This window comes from Plectropomus leopardus, chromosome 12 (assembly GCF_026936395.1).
Source record: "Plectropomus leopardus strain MGB_pleo_1.0 chromosome 12, ASM2693639v1, whole genome shotgun sequence".
Lineage (NCBI taxonomy): Eukaryota > Metazoa > Chordata > Actinopteri > Perciformes > Serranidae > Plectropomus > Plectropomus leopardus.
The window spans coordinates 33,574,037-33,588,977 of NC_142187.1; the positions used below are offsets into that span (position 1 = coordinate 33,574,037).

Sequence of the window (14,941 nt, forward strand, 5' to 3'; positions counted from 1 at the left end):
AAAATAATCATTGTTGTGTTGAGCCAACAACATACCTTTTCTCCGTCAGTTCCAGGGGGACCACGTTCACCGACATCTCCGGGGTGACCGTCAGCACCCTAAAAAGCATCAAACGCACACCATAAATAGGTAAAAACACAACAAAATATGAATGCACTGATACTTTTGAATTGTGCTAAATGTCGTACTCTGTCGCCTGGGTCTCCTTTGCAGCCGGGGGCGCCGATCCGTCCGATTTTACCCTGATGGGAAAAATATTAAAATTAAATCTTCACTCAAAAATCAGACATCCATTGTTTCTTTTGGGGAATTCTCTTTTCATTGGTTTATGTAAAAAAAAAAAAAAAAAGCTAAAGAAAACCGAGAGCTAATAAATACACAAACAGATACATAAATGAAATTAAAAGATAAATAAATCAATGAAAAGAAATAAATAAATAAAAGAAAAGAAAAAGAAAAATAGGTGGGAAAACAGGAAAAAGGGGGGTATTAAATAAAAAATGAAAATAAAAAGATAAAAATGAATATATAAATGTTATTTATGTTGTTATATATATATATAAATGAAATAAAAAGATAAATACATCAATAAAGAAAAAAATTAAGAATAAATTGGTGGGAAAAAGAAAAAAGGGGGAATTAAATAAAAAAAACTATAAAATAAAGTAAGAGTAGAAAATAAGTAGAGAGACAAAAAAAAACCATTCTGTAGACAAGGGTTTTGGATCAAAACATATACACGTAGACAATGGGTGGCTACTAGTTGCACTACTATGTGTTTGTGATACTTCACACAAAGTCAGGTCTGATACTTGAAACATACCAACATCTACTATTGCAAATGTTCAAAATAAAATCTGTTACAGTAAATCAGTAATGATTTTTTGTTGAATTTTTGTTTCCCAAAACATACAAAAAAACCTGCTCCTCAATTTCAGCCTTAAACAGCACACACCTTCTGTCCGTCTGTCCCATTACGTCCAAAAAGACCCGCCACGCCCTAACGACAGAGAAAAGAGAAGATTAGAGGAGAAAGCATGATCACCTTACAAAATAAATGGTAATTAATAGATTTGGTTAGGTAATAAATAATATATGGAAAAATAAAAACCTACCTTTTTTCCCATGGTTCCGATCTCTCCCTGTGGGCAGACAGAAGATCATTTTATGTACATTCTCATTTGTATAGATTTCACTATCATTCATCTACAAACTCAGTCATTCACGCAAAATTTTAAGTAATTCATGAATGAACTTGATGTCTCACCTTATCGCCTCTCAAACCTGGTTCTCCCTACAGAGGAGAAAAAGGGAAAAGAAAAATCGTTTAAAACTTTGCTGTATGGTGAATAGTGAACGATGGGCAGGTGGATGTTCAGCGTCTTACTTTGGAACCGGGCTGACCGATGGGACCCTCGATACCGGGGTCTCCTGGGCGACCTCTTTGTCCTTTTGGACCTGGGTCTCCGTTGTCTCCTTTAGCGCCCTGCAGAGTTAAAAGGGGAAAATATGTGTGAGGATGAAAGTGTGCAAATTCTGTAAGTGTGTGTATGGCCTACATGCACATAGTGGGGACCGTAGAAAAGTATTTTTCCAGTGAGGACATCTTGGCCGGTCCTCACTTCTTCAAAGGACCATTTGAGGGTTGACACTTGGTTTTAGGGTTCAGCTTACAATTAGGGTTGGGTTGGGGTTAGGCATTTAGTTGTGATGGTTAAGGTTAGGGTAAGGGGCTAAAGAATGCATTAAGTCAATCAGAGTCCTCACAAAGATGTAAGTACAAGGATGTGTGTGTGTGGGTATATGTTCTTGTGCATGCTAGTGGGGACAAAAAATTTTTGCAGCAGATTGAGGACATTTTTTTTTTTGAGGACATGCCCTCACTTCTTCAAAGGACTGTTTGAGTGTTAACACAATTGAGGTAAGGGTTGGGGTTAGGCATTAAGTGGTGATGGTTAAGGTTAGGGTAAGGGGCTAGGGAATGCATTATATCAATCAGAGTCCTCACAAAGTCATAAGTAAAAGGATGTGTGTGTGTGTGTGTGTTTGTGTGTGTGTGTGTATGAAGCTTACCTTTTGTCCTCTGTGGCCTTTTGGACCAGAGGGCCCTGGTGTCTCCCGACAGGACACTTTGTAACACTGCAGGAAATCACGTCAAACATTGAGTGTTGATGCAGCGTGAAACATTAACGTTAATGAGCGTAGGTTGTGAGTGCGTTCTTACCTCTACGTACGCCAAATGTTTCTGTGAAGACAAAAGAAAGAAGGTGTGAGCACATAAGGCGTTGGTCGTGTTTTATGTTTCTGTGTGTGTGTGTGTGTGTGCGTTTGTGTGTTTTACCATCGTCTTGATGATGCGGTCGATGGTGGGCGTGTGTATCGTGGCTCTGCCCGAGCTCAGATCCACAGCCATGAAATCCCTCCTGTAGACCGTCGCCGGAGAGTTGGCGATCTCCCTCAGTGCTGTTTCTTCAATGTTCTTTGATGCTGCCGCCACGACAAACATCCGGATGCCCTCGTCGCGAGCCTTCTCTGCTGCCACTTTGATGCCCCCGCACGGGTTTCCAGTCACGTGGCCGTCAGTGATGATCACGGCGAATCGGCGAGCGTTGCGGCTTGAGGGTGAGCGCAGTATTTCCTGGGTCATGTTGGTGATGGCGCAATCGGTGTAGGTACCCTTACCCAGGTAACGGATTCTCCTGACGGCCTGGAATAGGGAGGGTAAAAATATGACATAAGTACCAATAAATTAATGATTACATGTATAAATGACTAATTAAATAAACACAGAATCAAATAACACAATAGTAACAAAATAACACAAAAGTAATTTTATTCTATTAAATGTGCTTATGTATCAATAGTAAAAGTACAAGTAATGCTGTTACTGAAATTTTAAAAAAGTATTGTTTTCTTTTTTCTTTATTTTCTGTCCTTTTTATTTTGTTCTTTATTTCTATTGTCTGTTGCCTGCCGAGGGACTGCGGATGTAAATTAGCAGCCCTGCTCACCCCTGAATATGTACTTTGTATTTTATACTGATGTTCATTAATAAGCATTGTCCCTTTTAAATAAATTAATTAAACATTAAAAGAAGCTGTCAGAAATATGAGAATTATGAAATTTATTTCTTTGCAACATGTAAATCCCCTTAAAAATGGAGCATACATTCCACATGAAAAAAACAAGGTCTTTTTTTTTTTTACAAATTAAGGGATTCAAAGAATAAAATTTGGAGTTTTTCCTCCCTTCCTCTCCTACGTTGTAGTAAGTAACAAAGATGTGTATGGGAAATATAGTGAAGTAAAAGGGAAAGTACAGAAATATTAAAAACTCAGAACAGATACTCAAAATATTATTGCTTTGTTATATCATACCACAGGTTTTACCCATATCTCTCACCCCTGTTTTAGATATGGTCAAGTTGAGGGCACTTTCTTTTATTGTATCTGGCAGCGTAGTAAACTACAAGACTTTTGGCATCTGTGATGCTTTATCCACAATCCATGGAGTTACTTTTCCACTGGATCTCGAGGTTTGCCTTCTGGGCAACCTCGTAAATCCTATATCAGACAGCTACTCAATCAAGCTTACAGAAATCCTACTGGCTGCTGCCAAAAAGTAGATTGTCAGATCTCCTTCTGCCTGTTGGATTTATTTTATCGTCTATTATTTTTGGGGCATTTGAATAACAAAAAAGGTATATTTCTAGTGTAAATTTGTGAAAGTGAGGTTTGTATAAAATAGAATGTGCACTGTGATATGTGAATTTATGGTGCTTTCCGTATCTATAGTGTATAGTGGTTTTATAATGTTGAAAATTAAATATTTCAATAACATTGTAGGTCTCTAAGTTAAAGCAAACTCGGAACAAGAGTCAAAAATTGGATATAGCTACACACGTGCAAAACATCAGTCTCATAAGCTGTATGAGAACTATGTTAAATTGCATAATCCCCATAAAATAAAATTCAGTTGAATAAGTGGAGAATGTCCCATTTTATATGACTGAATGATTGTTTGCATGATTTCTCTATTATTACCTCACTAGTCATATAATGGACTATACTATTATGCTTAATGCCTTCCTGTCTCTTATACCTTTTTTTCTTCTTTCTTTGTATTTTTTGTGATTAATTTTATTAGTTACACTCATATTTTAATTTCAAAGTGGCAATTTATTTCATTTCATGTTATTTTTTAGGCATTTATTATGTAAAATGGGTGTTTCTCTGCTGTCAGTTTGTGACTGTGGTTTTGGACATAATAAACCAAATGAAATACTCAAAAAAAAAAAACTTCAACTTGATGCATTTTGGCTGTGTAGGAATCTCTGTGTGTGTTGGAGCATGCGTGCGTCACTCACTGTGATAAAATCGTTTACGGGTCCAATGCGGCTGATCACTTCCTGTCTCTGGGAGAAGTGCAGTCCACCGATGTTCCAGTTGATCCGCACAACACCTCTGAATTCCTCATCCTTCAAACGCTGCGCGAACTGCTCGGTGAATGACTACAATGACACAACACAGTAAACAACAACATTACTGATACAGCCCACTGCCGGGTTGATGACTCTGTCAAACTGAACAAATTTTGGGATGACTGCGGATAAACGGCAAACCTTGATGCTGTCCACCAGCGCACCAGGGGGCGGCTCCTGCAGGGCGATGGTCTCAGATGTGTCGATGGTGAAATACACGTCTATGGGACAATCATTCTTCTCTAGAGACACTAAAAAAACAAAAATCATGCCAAGTCTTGTCAATATGTCAATGGAAAATCCAAAAACATTTAATTTATTATGCTGATCCCTAAAACTGAGCCTAAAACTGTTATTTGAAAGAGGGGAGGGGACTGGTAAAAAAGAAAGGGGGAGGTATGTCAAATATTTTTTTAAGCACTTATCTTTTTATTGTGACTCGAAGGGACGGACATACAACTTTTTATTTTTATGGAAAACATGGAGGTTTACTAATTATACCTTGTATTATAGCCTGAACTACAAAAACAGATATCATTGTTGATTTTCAAATTTATAATGATCCTTGAACACATGTGCAAAGCATGCTTCCATTAGAAAAAAACCCAAATTATCCAAATAAATAATAATAATAATAATAATAATAATAATAATAATAATAAAAAAATGGACAATATTTCCTTTTAAAGTTTTAACTTTTAAACTTCAAAGGTTAAGTTTTTAAAAATCTAATAACAAATTGATCACTTATGTAAGCTTAAAGAAAATACATGTAGCTTCAGGGAGAGTCAAAAAACAAACAAACAAAAACAAAACACAAAGTCACAGCCGTCCACCCCCCTCCTCTGATGACATATTAACATGACATGTTATTTCGGCTGTGAGGTAAAACGGCTTTATGGGACTCACTGGTGCACTCTGACGGCTGGCCGTGAGTCAGAGCTCCGAAAAGAAGACAGAGCGCGAAGACCTCTAACCCCAACATCTTCCTCTCCTCCTGTCTACACAAAAACACACAACTGGGTCAACAAAATGCTTAATTAATTTCTCATTTTATCTCTCAAAATCAGTTATCTAAAAAGAGAACTTGTGGAAAAGACAAAACATTCAGGAAAATTTGCAGAACAGAAAGACGTACATGACAAATTTTAAAGCCTAAATCAAGAAACAGCACAGTGAAATTTTTTAAAAAACCTGCATAATTAAAGCTTTTTTTAACCAGCTGTGGAATATCACCAAGTACTTTTACTCAAGGACTGAACTTAAGTACATATTTGAGGCACTTGTACTTTATTGGAGTGTTTTCTTTTCATGCCTGTTTATATTTTCACACCACTGCATTTCAGAGGGAAATATTCTACTTTTTACTTCACTACATTTATGTGAGACCAAGATTTTTGCATAAAAACACTTTATAAAATTTGCTTAGTTATATTCTGAATTACTAAACAGTTTAACAGGTACAGTTGAAATGAATATATAATTAATCAATTAAAAAATTGGAAAAGAACAATGAACTCTCAATAAACATTAAATCGATTCTATTTTTTAAAAAAAGTTGTTTATTGCCTTTTGATTTGTTTTAAGTGTTTCTGTATTGGGTACTTTTACTGATTATACTTCTTACTTTTACTTAAGTAGCACTCTCAAAGCAGAACCTTAACTTCTAACAGAGTATTTTTCACAGTATGGTATCAATACTTTTACTTAAGTAAAGGATCTGAATACTTCATCCATCACCACCTTTTTTTGGCCAACAATATATTTGTTTTATGTCTCATTTTATTTCTCAAAATCAAAATAGCAAAAATGAAACACATTAAAAAGACAATAATAAATAAATACAGAAAAAACTCTGAAATATAAAGAAATATGTGATACATTTATAACCTAAATCAAGACTCAACACTGTGTTTTATGAAATTATTTTAAATTAACCTGCCTAATAACAGCCTTTTACTTTGCTGTAGCCCAATACAGCAGAATTTTCTTATTATTCCACGTTTTATGATTTTTTTTGTCATGTAGTGAGCAGTAGTTAAATGCCAAAGTAATTAAGAAAATGATTTCTTTTCATCTAGATTCTGCATCAGGTATCAGTTTAAGCTTTATGACGAATAGTCTGCTGTTGCCAAGGGGAACGAAATGGCTGCCAAAGTTATGTAATAGATCTGAAAGAATCAGGGGTTGAACATGGATTTCCCCTCTATTTAAAAAAAAAGTTTCATTGTATTAAGTCAGTTAACAATACAATGAAACAAATGAACAGTTACATTTCAGTTTAAATAGATATGAACATATACACAGCAGCAAATGATGAGAGTAACATAAATTAAAATAAAATAAACACAAAGCATACCAGTGTTTAGTGTAAATAAAGAGAGTATCATTTAAATTGTCTTAATATACAGCTCCATTTCTTTCTTTCTCTCTTTTTCTCTCAAACTCAGATCAAACTTTAAACTTTTTAAAACTAGGCAGCACTGATAAAATATAAACTGATATTGTGATACTGTTTTGCCAATTTCTCACCTAAAATATTTTCTGATATTTTAAGGTACTGTTTGCTGAGACGTTGTGAACAGGAAGTGGGCGACATACTGTTTCCTGTGTTGTAAAAATGAAATTTGAAAAAACTGAGATCAAAATGTAAAGCTAAGCAGCGCTGATTAAGTAAAAACCAAAATCAGGTTACTGTGTTGCCCATTTCTTGCCTAAGATGTTTTTAGACACATTTTTTAGCTTATAGTTTAACTGTAATTTCAAATTGTTTGTTACCAGCCGGCTGAGTTTTTTCTTTTAACTGTTGACTTTTTTCTTTATTGACAAAATAAACATCTGCTAAACATCAGGTAAATAGTTACAGCGCATGTTAACAAAAATCAAATATTAAAAACATATGAATATTATAAATGACTGTTAAAAGATGATTACATAAAAATAAACAAAGAAACAGACAAAAATATAAATAAATAAAAAGATGAAAAGGGATACAAGCATATGTTAAAATAAAGTATATTCAGTCAGAGGGTTTGGGAAACAATTGCATAATTTTCCAAAAGTCTGACGCATTTTTTATTTGCTTGATGTTTTTTTAATAAAAAGGGAAATTAGTGATCTGTGAAGAGCCTTTAGCTCTATGAGAAAATATACAATTTTGAGGAAAAGACTTAGAGAATTTCTACTTGTGAATTGTCATAATAATAAATAGTATCCCTGAATTTAAAAGATGAAACTGAATTAGATTTTTTAAAGAAGTGAGATTCCAAAGTCCAAATCTGTCAAAAGTCTTTTCAATGCCACTTTTTTTTTGTAAACAGCCAAATGTGCATTATGCCACCCATGATGGTGGGTGACATAATGCATGTTTGCCACATGGAGCATTTATTAATCCATTGTGGTGCAGTGCATTCTGGTAGTTGTAGTGTCACAGCCCCTTGTTACGTATTTTCTCTGACCATGTCGCACCAATTTCAGTTTCCATCCACTGATTAGACATCCCAGTTTTATGATAAAATTATATTTCCAACAGTGACAAACGTATCTAACATGCTGCCAAACTTCACCTTATAATCAATAAAAGTTAAATCAGATCCACGAAATACCTACAGGTTTCACTGTTTCACCAAATGAAACCTTTGAGTCCAAGGCAAAAAAAAAGGAACTAATTATTTCGTCTAAACTTAGCACTTCCTCTCAAGTCGAGGAAAAATGTAACTTTGGGTGGTGACAGAAAACGAACAGATGCAGGACACATTTGCAGCAGAGAGCAAGCTGCTGACTGAATTTATGAGTCACATTTTAGTTTTAAACCTCAAGATTTCACAAAGCCTCAGTCTGCTGCCCTCCAGAGGCTTTCCCTTTAATCGCAGCTGTCGAGGCTGAATTAAAGCTGTGGTTGGTAGCTTTTATACAATAGCTTTCTGTCATGTTTGCTGAAGCTGTAATTATATCCACACAGTATCACATGAAACAGATAATATGTGAAAAAAAAACAAAACAATTCCTCTGACTCCTTTTGATTCTAATAATGGCATTTGCGAGAATTAGGGGTCGACAGATTGGCCAATTATTGAGGCCCATATTTGGCCTAATATATGTATCAGTGTTTTATTTTAGTGATCACCAATAAAATTAATGAATGAAAAAGTGTGCGGATTAAACTCAACCAACAGCAGGGAGTGCAGCCTGCAAGACATGCAGAGAAAGTTTCAGCATGGGAGGAACTTTTATTTTGTAAAACCTCTGGGAGCTATTTTTATTTATTAATTTTTTATTCAAATTTTCAGTTGCAGGAAACTGGCTTAAAGTTTGATTAAACATGTACTAAAAGAATTTAAACAAATTTTTGTGTTTGAGTTTGATATATCCTAAATTCGACAGAAATATTTTCATTTTTATTGTAATTGCATACCGTTTCCGAATATCGTTTTTTGGTCTCATTAAGTACTAATAATTGGTATCGGTATTGGCCCTGAAAAATCAATATCGGTCGACCCCCTTGTAAGAAGCACGTCAACGAAAACAACCAATGACAGAAGAGGAGTCTATAATGCAGACGTCAATCATGTCGATCTCTCCGTGATCTGCTGTCAAACTAATCAGCGCTGATCAAATATGAATAATGAAAGATTATGATGCTACATTACCTATTTCTTTCCTAAAATGTTTGCTGAAACATGTTTTAGTGTACTGTTTAGCAGGAAAATGAGAAAGATTTAGACCTTGCCGTCATGATGGAAACAGTCGACGAAAAGTACGAACAGCTGGAAATTTTCCCAATTTACAGCCTGAGATCTCGCACACTGCTGTTGCTCAGGTATATTATCCTTACGGTTCCTCTGGACCTTCATTAAAAGTAAGCTATTTGACACTTCTTTTTTTCAAAATTGATTATAAATAGATAGATTAAATCGTTTGTACCATCTCTTAAATTATACTTAAAATGTAAAAAAATAAAATATTTAATATTATTTTAAAGCAGTACAAAAATTTCTAAATAAAGTGGAGTAAAGTATGATTTATTATTATGGATTAAGGTACACAGCTGTACAGAAAAATGTTTAAATTAGCTGCGCCTTTACCAGCTGCAACATTAATGCAATAAAGAAATAAATGCATCAATAATTCCAAAATATATTATTCTGATACGGGCCATTCTGCATAATTAGTACATTTACTTTTTGTACTTCAAGTATTTTTTGATGCCAATACTTTCAGGGAAGAAGGCAATGAGCATAAAAAGAAAAAAAGACCCCAAAATTTGCAAGTAATTAGTAAAAAAGTACAAGAAAACTTATTTTTTTAAAAATTGTAAAAAAAAGAATTAAAAAAGGAAATAACCCACAAACAGAATTTAAAGAATTATAATAATTCTGTAACAAAAAAAATTGTAATCATGATAATTAGCTATAAATATAGTTTTACCAAGTTTTTTTCCTTTTTCCTCCTCAAGACATTTTCCCCTAGCTTTTTCTAAGTTTACTCATTTTTTTACAGTTCGTGGAACAAGTTGCTCGATGCCTTTTTTGTGTTTTTAGTTCAAAGGTTTAAATATTTGTGAAAGGCGTCTGAAAGCAGCACAAGAAAAGAGATATTGCTCCAGGTTTTAAAGAGTTAAGTAATAATGGAATGCACAGCTTTTATTTGTGACAGAGTATTTTTCTACTGTAGTACTGAGATATGAGTACTTCACCACTGGAAAAGCTTCACATGAATTCTGAGAAGACTGACAACAATGACGGAGCTGCTGGGCACGTTCCACAAAAACAAAAACAAAACTGATGAAGTTGCCATAAACCAACCAGCAGACACGCACTTGAGGCCTTCAGGGCCCCTGAGACTTGGGGCCAGAGACAGAGCCCACTTTGCCTGATTAAAACTCAAACCCTGCAGGCTGTGGGAGCAGAGGCCTCTGGAGGGCAGATGACTGGTAGCAACACGTCAGCCGAGCCTACGGCTGGTCTGGAGTCTGCCTTCAGCAGAGGTGGAATAAAAAAATCGATACAGCATCGTATCGTGGCAATATCGTATCGATATACGGATGCAAAATATTGATTTTTTTGTTATTTAAACTTTTACTATTGCAAATACAAATAAAACTTTTGATTGCCTCTTAGAATAAAAACATCAATTCATTTTTTACTAGATGCATTTTGCTGCGATAACAAATGACTGAAGTCAGCTGAAGAGGCTGAAAACTTTATCGTATTAGATAACATAGATGCTGACAAAGCTTTTTCTTCATGGGCATAATTTGCAGTTGAAAAGTGGTCCTAAATCGCCATATATCACAGTAAGTTATTGCAGAATTTAGCATATCGCAACACGTTTAAAATCACAATAATATTGTAGCGGCTGCAGGAAACAAAGCGAAATCGCTCAGAGGCTGAGGCCTGGTCTATTGTGTGACACAACAACAAAAAAAGATTTGCTAAGATCCAAAAATGTGTTAAATAAATGCATTAACATAAAGGATTCAACCTATTATCCTACTAACCTGATGTAGGTGATTAGCAAATATTCATATGGATTATGAATGTCACCGCTCATATCCATGTGACCCAACTCTGCCAATAACCTCATTCATGAAAATGATTAAAGATAAAATAAAAAAATACAAACAAAAAAAGATGTAACATGTAACTGCCTGTCTTGGCCAGGTCACTCTTAAAAGGGAGATTTTAATCTCCACAGGTTTTTCTGGTTAGATAAAGATTAAATAAATAAATAAATATAAACCATTCACAATATTATTAACCCTGAGAAAATTGGCTTGATTTATTCAAAAAAATAGGAAGAAGGGAAAGAGTAAGTTACATATAACAAGTTGTGTATCTTTGAAAACACAACTTTTTTTTTCAAGTTTCAGCAGTTAAAATACTTGTGAAAGGCGTCTGAATGCAGAACAAGAAAACGGATGTTGATCCAGGTGCTTAAGGGTTAATCACACTTTCTTAGTAATTCATGGCTCCTTTAAATGTTATATTGTGACTTTAGCATCGTGATAATATCGTATGGCAGGGCCTCTGGTGATTCCCACCCCTTTATGACAGTCTACAGTGATGGTCAACTGATGCGTTTTACACTTAAAAAAAATCTGCATCCAATTAAGTAACAAACAAGACAAACTTCTTCTTTTAAAACATTCATTATATCATTTTCAGTGCAAATAAATGCCACTACAAGCAGAGCAATTTGCCTTGAAATTAACTTTTTTAAAAGTTTTAAAAAATTGAATATAATATGAAGTTAAATAATGTCACACCTGATTGCATCTTTTAAAAAAGTCAATATACACTGAAGAAAACAACATTTTTAGAGACATGATTTAAGGCCTTTGCACAGCAAAGGACAGCCGCGCGCTTTGCTGTGGCTCCCTCTGGCGGACTGACAGCTGTGAGTCGCTCCTGCAGATGTTCCCACTCCTCTCCCCCACTGTACATGGGAGTGAGTGGGAGTCAGTATTGCTTTTCACCTGTGCACAGGTAAATACGACGCAAAAAACATGCAGAGATAACAGCACGACCGATGGAGCCAATGTTCTATTTACTTTGGCTGTTTTTTTTTCTTGGGCGATTCGGCGGAGTTGCGTATTCAAAGTTTGGTTTGGCTGAGAAAAATCCCTTATTCCTGATGATGCGATGAAGTTTGGAGACATGCAAAGACCCACGGACAGAGAGACTGACAGAAAGACAGGCAGAGACACACAGGAGTAAAGAAGGAGGCAGGCAGAGGGAGAGAGAGATTTGCACATTGTTGCGCGTAAAACTTACCCAAACTCTTTCCGACTACTTAAAAACTTTGTGCGCAGCTGTTCCTCTGTTGATTACCTCCTCATGTCAGCAGGAGGGAAAAACGAGAAAGTAAAGGGTGACACGGGAGGTAGAAAATGGGAAATAAAGCCCTGGATGCGCGTTTACTTCCCGCAGAAGAGCCGTCCGTTCGCTCTCCTGTCCCGGTCCAGCCTCAGCGACCAGCCCTGATCCCTCCTCCCCGTTGCGCGCACGGCGCGCCCCCAGTGCCCGCCGCTGTCCGCTTGGAGGCGCCATAGCTCCGCAGGAACCCGTGTGAGCGCGCGCGCGTGCACCCGCATGTATTAATGCCATGAGTCAGTAAAAGAAGATGCCAAAGCGCAGCTGGAGTTTGCAGCAGATTGCCTTTAACTCCACAAAGAGACTGTAATGCCAGTTTAGTATCAGAGCAGCGATGTCGATTTAATGGATGTGGCCCTCAGCGGAACACATGGCAACCCTGCGGACACCGAGCTCTCATGTCCCTGAGACAGGACATTCAGGAGCTTCTCACAGTTAATCTCACACATGTGGTGAGCCAGTTTGAAATAGAACAGGATAAAGAGCAGACTTAACCCCCCCCATTTACACACACACACACACACACACACACACACACACACACACACACACACACACACACACACACACACACACAAACGGACCTCTTTTGTGTCTGGTGATCTGGTTGCAATTAGTAGGCAGAGTGAGAGGAGTTTATACTCGATATAAACACTAACAGACTATCCGCGAGTCTGCTCACCATGTTTATACGCATGTCAGTGCCTCAGCTGCCTGTTTGCCTATTTGTGCATGTTGGCGTGTTGGTGGTCCGCCTGTTACAGGACTCACCATGTATGTGCACATCTGCAAACACACTTACATCCACTCTGCATGTAAAGCACATTTCTTGTCATTTTATTGTTTCAGATCGCATGTTGGCCCAGGGCCGGCCCCAGACTTTTGCGGGCCCTAATCAGGATTCAATTTGTGGTCCCCCCCTCAGTGTAACACCTTTCAAGGCACTAATCAAACTTGTTTATTGTTTATCTTAGTTTAAGCACAAATGATGTACAAATAATGATGTAAAGACTTAAGTGAGACCTATTAGCAGCAACATTATATTTAAGGGGATAGTTAAGAGTCTTTAAAGTAGGATTGTTTGAGGTATTTATCCATAATCACCAGGCGGGTTTCCATTAACCCTTAAATTGCACAAAACGAAATTGCAAATACAAAATACGCCTAATGGCAACATGTCAGTATCAAAAAAAAAACTCGCAAAAGAGTTTTTACGCTTGCATGAGGTGGTATTTCAGGCAATTTTAAAAAGACATATCTTGCAAAATTGCAACGGAAACTTTTTCTTTTTTTTTTGGTTTTCCAGGTCACATGATGATATGGCTATGTGCCGCAGGAACTACAAGAGCTGTTATTGTATCACATAACTCTGAGAAAGTTGAGTGGATCATCCGGAAGTTTTGAATCCACAAGTCCAAAATCTTGGACTATTACACCCCAGAAATCCCTCATATGCGGCCGCTCCTACGTATAAGGGGCTCGCCTTTCCATTAGCCCTCCATAAGACGCCTACGTCACCTTGGATTGGAAATAATGTAACCAGTGTGGTGGCTGCAGTATAAATAACGCTGCTAATGTTTTGAACATCCATCGCCATGTTTCTTGGAGTGTTATCACCAGAGAAGTCACAAAACGTCACTCAGTGGAAATGTCAATATCGCTTAAGTTTTGCAGAAGCCTGTAATGGAAACCCACCTACTGATGCCAAAAGCCACCTTTCGGGGCAGTACGATATGCCGCCGGGCAGAATCTCATGTGGCTGTATGATACGCCGACAGGCTATTTTTTTGGCCATGTGTTGTTAAGATGCTCATTAACTTCTCCCAGTATTTTTGAAAGAAATCAAACCAGTTTGCTCAAGTTTCAAAGGGTTAATCCTATGAAAGCATGTTTTGTCACCACAGAATTCTGGGAATGTTTGTTTTGTATGTGACTGTAAACTAACCAACCTAAATTGTGCTTTTTTTCTGTCTCTGATTTTATTTTGTCACTGTTTGTTGGCAAAAATGGCACAAAATGTTGACAGTTTATGTTTTGGAAGTTCAGTTTTTATTCGGTTAATGTCTCATGCTTATTAAAAAATCTTTTACAGACCTAACAAACTCGAACTGAGCTCGGCCGGCTCTGTTTTGGCTGCTGTGTGTATCAGAGTGTCCAGTTCGCTTGAATTCTGTGATGTGGCCTGCAGAGCTGCCAATGCGTTAAACAGCAACACCGCCGCTAATGTCTTATCCAGGCCGGGACACGGGAGGCGATGTCGGGAAGAGGGTTTTACATCCAAGTGCACATCCGCTACACGAGAGGCTATCGGTGCAGAGAGGGAGATGAAGGGGGTCGTTTGGGTCAGCTGAGTCTGGCAGGTGAAAGAGACTGAAGACGGATTAAAGTCTGATCAGACCTGGTCAGTCACTAGACGCTGCCTCTGCTGGACGTCCAAAAACATGTTTTTACAAGTTTTGACTTGTTGGTCCCTCATGCTGTTTAATCTTTTGAAACCTAGATTGTCATCAGTTTTCGTGCACTGTGTTCAAACGCCTTTCACAAGCTTTTTAACCCTTTGAAACCTGATAAAATTTGTTTGATTTCT

General features: G+C 37.0%; 1 protein-coding gene across 4 annotated transcripts in view; it reads right to left on the reverse strand.

The window, feature by feature from the left end:
* The window catches only part of col6a2 (collagen, type VI, alpha 2), a 33,793-nt gene that overhangs the window by 15,149 nt on the left and 3,703 nt on the right, over positions 1–14,941 (reverse strand). Inside the window, exons 1-13 of one of the 4 annotated variants that reach the window (XM_088085889.1) lie at positions 12,256–12,455; positions 5,390–5,477; positions 4,622–4,731; positions 4,367–4,510; positions 2,342–2,707; positions 2,225–2,245; positions 2,074–2,139; positions 1,388–1,486; positions 1,268–1,294; positions 1,116–1,142; positions 956–1,000; positions 189–242; positions 36–98 (exon numbers count right to left, since the gene is read on the reverse strand). In XM_088085889.1, coding sequence (XP_087942015.1) covers positions 36–98; positions 189–242; positions 956–1,000; positions 1,116–1,142; positions 1,268–1,294; positions 1,388–1,486; positions 2,074–2,139; positions 2,225–2,245; positions 2,342–2,707; positions 4,367–4,510; positions 4,622–4,731; positions 5,390–5,465 — 1,098 coding nt within the window. In that variant the 5' untranslated portion in view covers positions 5,466–5,477; positions 12,256–12,455. Of the gene's footprint in view, positions 1–35; positions 99–188; positions 243–955; positions 1,001–1,115; positions 1,143–1,267; positions 1,295–1,387; positions 1,487–2,073; positions 2,140–2,224; positions 2,246–2,341; positions 2,708–4,366; positions 4,511–4,621; positions 4,732–5,389; positions 5,482–12,255; positions 12,456–14,941 lie in introns of those variants that run through there. The other 3 variants (XM_088085888.1, XM_088085890.1, XM_088085891.1) reach the window with 3 other exon arrangements.